This window comes from Gorilla gorilla, chromosome 9 (genome assembly GCF_029281585.2).
Source record: "Gorilla gorilla gorilla isolate KB3781 chromosome 9, NHGRI_mGorGor1-v2.1_pri, whole genome shotgun sequence".
Lineage (NCBI taxonomy): Eukaryota > Metazoa > Chordata > Mammalia > Primates > Hominidae > Gorilla > Gorilla gorilla.
Genome location: NC_073233.2, coordinates 11,549,638 through 11,558,235, shown reverse-complemented (window position 1 = coordinate 11,558,235; position 8,598 = coordinate 11,549,638). Strand labels below are relative to the sequence as shown.

At 40.0% G+C, this 8,598-nt stretch overlaps 1 protein-coding gene across 1 annotated transcript; it reads left to right on the top strand.

Moving 5' to 3' along the window:
* The first annotated feature begins 1,256 nt into the window (after positions 1–1,256).
* LOC101126932 (hemoglobin subunit beta) lies at positions 1,257–2,873 on the top strand. The gene is made up of 3 exons (XM_019036164.3): positions 1,257–1,408; positions 1,539–1,761; positions 2,611–2,873. The coding sequence occupies exons 1-3, from the start codon at positions 1,317–1,319 to the stop codon at positions 2,737–2,739; spliced, it is 444 nt and encodes a 147-aa protein (XP_018891709.1). The 5' UTR covers positions 1,257–1,316; the 3' UTR covers positions 2,740–2,873.
* Positions 2,874–8,598: the final 5,725 nt, after the last annotated feature.

Genomic DNA, 8,598 nt, shown 5'->3' with positions numbered 1-8,598 from the left:
TTCAGAATGACTGACAGGGCCCTTAGGGAACACTGAGACCCTAAGCTGACCTCATAAATGCTTGCTACCTTTGCTGTTTTAATTACATCTTTTAATAGCAGGAAGCAGAACTCTGCACTTCAAAAGTTTTTCGTCACCTGAGGAGTTAATTTAGTACAAGGGGAAAAAGTACAGGGGGATGGGAGAAAGGAGATCACGTTGGAAAGCTATAGGGAAAGAAGAGTAAATTTTAGTGAAGGAGGTTTAAACAAACAAAATATAAAGAGAAATAGGAACTTGAATCAAGGACATGATTTTAAAACGCAGTATTCTTAGTGGACTAGAGGAAAAAAATAACCTGAGCCAAGTAGAAGACCTTTTCCCCTCCTACCCCTACTTTTTAAGTCACAGAGGCTTTCTGTTCCCCCAGACACTTTTGCAGATTAGTCCAGGCAGAAACAGTTAGCTGTCCCCAGTTAACCTCCTATTTGACACCACTGATTACCCCATTGTTAGTCACACTTTGGGTTGTAAGTGACTTTTTATTTATTTGTATTTTTGACTGCATTAAGAGGTCTCTAGTTTTTTATCTCTTGTTTCCCAAAACCTAATAAGTAACTAATGCACAGAGCACATTGATTTGTATTTATTCTATTTTTAGACATAATTTATTAGCATGCATGAGCAAATTAAGAAAAACAACAACAAATGAATGCATATATATGTATATGTATGTGTGTATATATACATATATATACATTTTTTTCCTTTCTTACCAGAAGGTTTTAATCCAAATCAGGAGAAGATATGCTTAGAACTGAGGTAGAGTTTTCATCCATTCTGTCCTGTAAGTATTTTGCATATTCTGGAGACACAGGAAGAGATCCATCTACATATCCCAAAGCTGAATTATGGTAGACAAAACTCTTCCACTTTTAGTGCATCAATTTCTTATTTGTGTAATAAGAAAATTGGGAAAACGATCTTCAATATGCTTACCAAGCTGTGATTCCAAATATTACGTAAATACACTTGCAAAGGAGGATGTTTTTAGTAGCAATTTGTACTGATGGTATGGGGCCAAGAGATATATCTTAGAGGGAGGGCTGAGGGTTTGAAGTCCAACTCCTAAGCCAGTGCCAGAAGAGCCAAGGACAGGTATGGCTGTCATCACTTAGACCTCACCCTGTGGAGCCACACCCTAGGGTTGGCCAATCTACTCCCAGGAGCAGGGAGGGCAGGAGCCAGGGCTGGGCATAAAAGTCAGGGCAGAGCCATCTATTGCTTACATTTGCTTCTGACACAACTGTGTTCACTAGCAACCTCAAACAGACACCATGGTGCACCTGACTCCTGAGGAGAAGTCTGCCGTTACTGCCCTGTGGGGCAAGGTGAACGTGGATGAAGTTGGTGGTGAGGCCCTGGGCAGGTTGGTATCAAGGTTACAAGACAGGCTTAAGGAGACCAATAGAAACTGGGCATGTGGAGACAGAGAAGACTCTTGGGTTTCTGATAGGCACTGACTCTCTCTGCCTATTGGGCTATTTTCCCACCCTTAGGCTGCTGGTGGTCTACCCTTGGACCCAGAGGTTCTTTGAGTCCTTTGGGGATCTGTCCACTCCTGATGCTGTTATGGGCAACCCTAAGGTGAAGGCTCATGGCAAGAAAGTGCTCGGTGCCTTTAGTGATGGCCTGGCTCACCTGGACAACCTCAAGGGCACCTTTGCCACACTGAGTGAGCTGCACTGTGACAAGCTGCACGTGGATCCTGAGAACTTCAAGGTGAGTCTATGGGACTCTTGATGTTTTCTTTCCCCTTCTTTTCTATGGTTAAGTTCATGTCATAGGAAGGGGATAAGTAACAGGGTACAGTTTAGAATGGGAAACAGACGAATGATTGCATCAGTGTGGAACTCTCAGGATCATTTTAGTTTCTTTTATTTGCTGTTCATAACAATTGTTTTCTTTTGTTTAATTCTTGCTTTCTTTTTTTTTCTTCTCTGCAATTTTTACTATTATACTTAATGCCTTAACGTTGTGTATAACAAAAGGAAATATCTCTGAGATACATTAAGAAACTTAAAAAAAAGTTTACACAGTCTGCCTAGTACATTACTATTTGGAATATATGTGTGCTTATTTGCATATTCATAATCTACCTACTTTATTTTCTTTTATTTTTAATTGATACATAATCATTATACATATTTATGGGTTAAAGTGTAATGTTTTAATATGTGTACACATATTGACCAAATCAGGGTAATTTTGCATTTGTAATTTTAAAAAATGCTTTCTTCTTTTAATATACTTTTTTGTTTATCTTATTTCTAATACTTTCCCTAATCTCTTTCTTTCAGGGCAATAATGATACAATGTATCGTGCCTCTTTGCACCATTCTAAAGAATAACAGTGATAATTTCTGGGTTAAGGCAATAGCAATATTTCTGCATATAAATATTTCTGCATATAAATTGTAACTGATGTAAGATGTTTCATATTGCTAATAGCAGCTACAATCCAGCTACCATTCTGCTTTTATTTTATGGTTGGGATAAGGCTGGATTATTCTGAGTCCAAGCTAGGCCCTTTTGCTAATCATGTTCATACCTCTTGTCTTCCTCCCACAGCTCCTGGGCAATGTGCTGGTCTGTGTGCTGGCCCATCACTTTGGCAAAGAATTCACCCCACCAGTGCAGGCTGCCTATCAGAAAGTGGTGGCTGGTGTGGCTAATGCCCTGGCCCACAAGTATCACTAAGCTCGCTTTCTTGCTGTCCAATTTCTATTAAAGGTTCCTTTGTTCCCTAAGTCCAACCACTAAACTGGGGGATATTATGAAGGGCCTTGAGCATCTGGATTCTGCCTAATAAAAAACATTTATTTTCATGGCAATGGTGTATTTAAATTATTTCTGAATATTTTACTAAAAAGGGAATGTGGGAGGTCAGTGCATTTAAAACATAAAGAAATGAAGAGCTAGTTCAAACCTTGGGAAAATACACTATATCTTAAACTCCATGAAAGAAGGTGAGGCTGCAAACAGCTAATGCACGTTGGCAACAGCCCCTGATGCCTATGCCTTATTCATCCCTCAGAAAAGGATTCAAGTAGAGGCTTGATTTGGAGGTTAAAGTTTTGCTATGCTGTATTTTACATTACTTATTGTTTTAGCTGTCCTCATGAATGTCTTTTCACTATCCATTTGCTTATCCTGCATCTCTCAGCCTTGACTCCACTCAGTTCTCTTGCTTAAAGATATTACCTTTCCCCTAAAGTGTTCCTTCCATGTTTTACGGCGAGATGGTTTCTCCTCGCCTGGCCACTCAGCCTTAGTTGTCTCTGTTGTCTTAAAGAGGTCTACTTGAAGAAGGAAAAACAGGGGTCATGGTTTGACTGTCCTGTGAGCCCTTCTTCCCTGCCTCCCCCACTCACAGTGACCCGGAATCTGCAGTGCTAGTCTCCTGGAGCTTTCACTCTTTCACAGTCTGCTTTGGAAGGACTGGGCTTAGTATGAAAAGTTAGGACTGAGAAGAATGTGAAAGGGGGCTTTTTGTAGCTTGATATTCACTACTGTCTTATTACCCTGTCATAGGCCCACCCCAAATGGAAGTCCCATTCTTCCTCAGGATGTTTAAGATTAGCATTCAGGAAGAGATAAGAGGTCTGCTGGCTCCCTTATCGTGCCCCTTATGGTGCTTCTGGCTCTGCAGTTATTAGCATAGTGTTACCATCAACAACCTTAACTTCATTTTTCTTATTCAATACCTAGGTAGGTAGATGCTAGATTCTGGAAATAAAATATGAGTCTCAAGTGGTCCTTGTCCTCTCTCCCAGTCAAATTCTGAATCTAGTTGGCAAGATTCTGAAATCAAGGCATATAATCAGTAATCAGTGATGATAGAAGGGTATATAGAAGAATTTTATGATATGAGAGGGTGAAACCCTCAAAATGAAGTGAAATCAGACCCTTGTCTTACACCATAAACAAAAATAAATTCGAATGGGTTAAAGAATTAAACTAAGACCTAAAACCATAAAAATGTTTAAAGAAATCAAAAGAAGAAAATTCTAATATTCATGTTGCAGCCGTTTTTTGAATTTGATATGAGAAGCAAAGGCAACAAAAGGAAAAATAAAGAAGTGAGGCTACATCAAACTAAAAAATTTCCACACAAAAAAGAAAACAATGAACAAATGAAAGGTGAACCATGAAATGGCATATTTGCAAACCAAATATTTCTTAAATATTTTGGTTAATACCCAAAATACATAAGAAACACATATGATTCAGTAACAAACAAAAAATTAAAAATGGGAAAATAAAAAAAATTAAAAAGAAGAAAATCCTGCCATTCATGGCAGAATTGATGAACCTGGAGGATGTAAAACTAAGAAAAATAAGCCTGACACAAAAAGACAAATACTACACAACCTTGCTCATATGTGAAACATAAAAAAGTCAAACTCATGGAAACAGACAGTAGAGGTATGGTTTCCAGGGGTTGGGGGTGGGAGAATCAGGAAACTATTATTCAAATGGTATAAAATTTCAGTTATGTGGGATGAATAAATTCTAGATATCTAATGTACAGCATCATGACTGTAGTTAATTGTACTGTAAGTATATTTAAAATTTGCAAAGAGAGTAGATTTTTTTTTTTTAGATGGAGTTTTGCTCTTGTTGTCCAGGCTGGAGTGCAATGGCAAGATCTTGGCTCACTGCAACCTCCGCCTCCTGGGTTCAAGCAAATCTCCTGCCTCAGCCTCCCGAGTAGCTGGGATTACAGGCGTGCGACACCATGCCCAGCTAATTTTGTATTTTTAGTAGAGACGGGGTTTCTCCATGTTGGTCAGGCTGGTCCACCTGCCTCGGCCACCCAAAGGGCTGGGATTACAGGCGTGAGCCACCGGGCCTGGCCGAGAGTAGATCTTAAAAGCGTTTACCACAAGAAAAAGGTAACTATGTGAGATAATGGGTATGTTAATTAGCTTGATTGTGGTAATCATTTCACAAGGTATACATATATTAAAACATCATGTTGTACACCTTAAATATATACAATTTTTATTTGTGAATGATACCTCAATAAAGTTGAAGAATAATAAAAAAGAAAAAAATAGACATCACATGAATTAAAAAACTAAAAAATAAAAAAATGCATCCTGATGATTAGAATTGCATTCTTGATTTTTCAGATACAAATATCCATTTGACTGTTTACTCTTTTCCAAAACAATACAATAAATTTTAGCACTTTATCTTCATTTTCCCCTTCCCAATCTATAATTATATATATATATTTTAGATATTTTGTATAGTTTTACTCCCTAGATTTTCTAGTGTTATTATTAAATAGTGAAGAAATGTTTACACTTATGTACAAAATGTTTTGCATGCTTTTCTTCATTTCTAACCTTCTCTCTAAGTTTATTCTATTTTTTTCTGATTATCCTTAATATTATCTCTTTCTGCTGGAAATACATTGTTACTTTTGGTTTATCTAAAAATGGCTTCATTTTCTTCATTCTAAAATCATGTTAAATTAATATCACTCATGTGTAAGTCAGATAGTGGAATAAATAGAAATCCAAAAACTAAATCTCACTAAAATATAATAATCTGATATATAAAAATATAGCTTTTAAATTTAGCTTGGAAATAAAAAACAAATAGTAATTGAACAACTATACTCTTTGGAAAGAGTAAAGTGAAATGCTTAACTGCATATACCACAATCGATTACACAATTAGGTGTGAAGCTAAAATTCAGTCACGAAAAAACTAGAATAAAAATATGGGAAGACATGTATATAATCTTAGAGATAAGAGTGTTATTTAATTATCAACCCAAAGTAGAAACTATCAAGGGAGAAATAAATTCAGTCAACAATAAAAGCATTTAAGAAGTTATTCTAGGCTGGGAGTGGTGGCTCACACCTGCAACTGCAGCACTTTGGGTGGCCTAGACGGGCGGATCACGACATCAGGAGTTCAAGATCAGCCTGGCCAACATAGTGAAACCTCATCTCTACTAAAAATATAAAAAATTAGCCTGGAGTGGTGGCAGGCATGTGTAATCCCAGCAATTTGGGAGGCTGAGGCAGGAGAATCGCTTGATCCTGGGAGGCAGAGGTTGCAGTGAGCCAAGATTGTGCCACTGCATTCCAGCCCAGGTGACAGCATGAGACTCCGTCACAAAAAAAAAGAAAAAAAAAAAAGGGGGGGGGGTGGAGCCAAGATGACCGAATAGGAACAGCTCCAGTCTACAGCTCCCATCGTGACTGACGCAGAAGACGGGTGATTTCTGCATTTCCAACTGAGGTACCAGGTTCATCTCACTGGGAAGTGCCAGGCAGTGGGTGCAGGACAGTAGGTGCAGTGCACCGTGCATGAGCCGAAGCAGGGCGAGGCATCACCTCACCCAGGAAGCACAAGGGGTCAGGGAATTCCCTTTCCTAGTCAAAGAAAAGGGTGACAGATGGCACCTGGAAAATCGGGTCACTCCCGCCCTAATACTGCACTCTTCCAACAGGCTTAACAAATGGCACACCAGGGGATTATATCCCGTGCCTGGCTCAGAGGGTCCTACGCCCATGGAGCCTCGCTCATTGCTAGCACAGCAGTCTGAGATCAAACTGCAAGGTGGCAGTGAGGCTGGGGGAGGGGTGCCCACCATTGCCAAGGCTTGAGCAGGTAAACAAAGCCACCTAGAAGCTTGAACTGGGTGGAGCCCACCACAGCTCAAGGAGGCCTGCCTGCCTCTGTAGGCTCCACCTCTAGGGGCAGGGCACAGACAAACAAAAGACAGCAATAACCTCTGCAGACTTAAATGTCCCTGTCTGACAGCTTTGAAGAGAGTAGTGGTTCTCCCAGCACATAGCTTGAGATCTGAGAACAGGCAGACTGCCTCCTCAAGTGGGTCCCTGACCCCTGAGTAGCCTAACTGGGAGGCATCCCCCAGTAGGGGTGGACTGACACCTCACATGGCTGGTACTCCTCTAAGACAAAACTTCCAGAGGAATGATCAGGCAGCAGCATTTGCGGTTCACCAATATCCACTATTCTGCAGCCACCGCTGCTGATACCCAGGAAAACAGCATCTGGAGTGGACCTCCAGTAAACTCCAACAGACCTGCAGCTCAGGGTCCTGACTGTTAGAAGGAAAACTAACAAACAGAAAGGACATCCACACCAAAAACCCATCTGTATGTCACCATCATCAAAGACCAAAGGTAGATAAAACCATAAAGATGGGGAAAAAGCAGAGCAGAAAAACTGGAAACTCTAAAAATGAGAGTGCCTCTCCTCCTCCAAAGGAATGCAGCTCCTCACCAGCAATGGAACAAAGCTGGACAGAGAATGATTTTGACGAGTTGAGAGAGGAAGGCTTCAGAAGATCAAACTACTCCAAGCTAAAGGAGGAAGTTCGAACAAACAGCAAAGAAGTCAAAAACTTTGAAAAAAAATTAGATGAATGGATAACTGGAATAACCAATGAACAGAAGTCCTTAAAGGACCTGATGGAGCTGAAAACCAAGGCAGGAGAACTACGTGATGAATACACAAGCCTCAGTAACCAATGAGATCCACTGGAAGAAAGGGTATCAATGATGGAAGATGAAATGAATGAAATGAAGCATGAAGAGAAGTTCAGAGAAAAAAGAATAAAAAGAAACGAACAAAGCCTCCAAGAAATATGGGACTATGTGAAAAGACCAAATCTACATCTAATTGGTGTAGCTGAAAGTGATGGGGAGAATGGAACCAAGTTGGAAAACACTCTGCAGGATATTATCCAGGAGAACTTCCCCAATCTAGCAAGGCAAGCCCAAATTCACAGTCAGGAAATACAGAGAACGCCACAAAGATACTCCTAGAGAAAAGCAACTCCAAGACACATAACTGTCAGATTCACCAAAGTTGAAATGAAGGAAAAAATGTTAAGGGCAGCCAGAGAGAAAGGTCGGGTTACCCACAAAGGGAAGCCCATCAGACTAACAGCTGATCTCTTGGCAGAAACTCTACAAGCCAGAAGAGAATGGGGGCCAATATTCAACATTGTTAAAGAAAAGAATTTTCAACCCAGAATTTCATATCCAGCCAAACTAAGCTTCATAAGTGAAGGAGAAATAAAATCCTTTACAGACAAGCAAATGCTGAGAGATTTTGTCACCACCAGGCCTGCCCTACAAGAGCTCCTGAAGGAAGCACTAAACATGGAAGGGAACAACCAGTATCAGCCACTGCAAAAACACGCCAAATTGTAAAGACCATCAAGGCTAGGAAGAAACTGCATCAACTAACGAGCAAAATAACCAGCTAACATCATAATGACAGGATCAAATTCATACATAACAATACTCACCTTAAACGTAAATGGCCTAAATGCTCCAATTAAAAGACACAGACTGGCAAATTGGATAAGGAGTCAAGACCCATCTGTGTGCTGTATTCAGGAAACCCATCTCACGTGCAGAGACACACATAGGCTCGAAATAAAAGGATGGAGGAATATCTACCAAGCAAATAGAAAACAAAAAAAGGCAGGGATTGCAATCCTAGTCTCTGATAAAACAGACTTTAAACCAACAAAGATCAAAAGAGACAAAGAAGGCC

What these genes read in the sequence shown, in the direction of transcription:
- LOC101126932 (XM_019036164.3), top strand. Translation starts at nt 1,317, where the DNA reads ATGGTGCACCTGACTCCTGAGGAGAAGTCTGCCGTTACTGCCCTGTGG. An exon ending in GGTGGTGAGGCCCTGGGCAG is followed by an intron (nt 1,409 to 1,538) that starts GTTGGTATCAAG and finishes TCCCACCCTTAG; the next exon opens with GCTGCTGGTGGTCTACCCTT. An exon ending in TGGATCCTGAGAACTTCAAG is followed by an intron (nt 1,762 to 2,610) that starts GTGAGTCTATGG and finishes TTCCTCCCACAG; the next exon opens with CTCCTGGGCAATGTGCTGGT.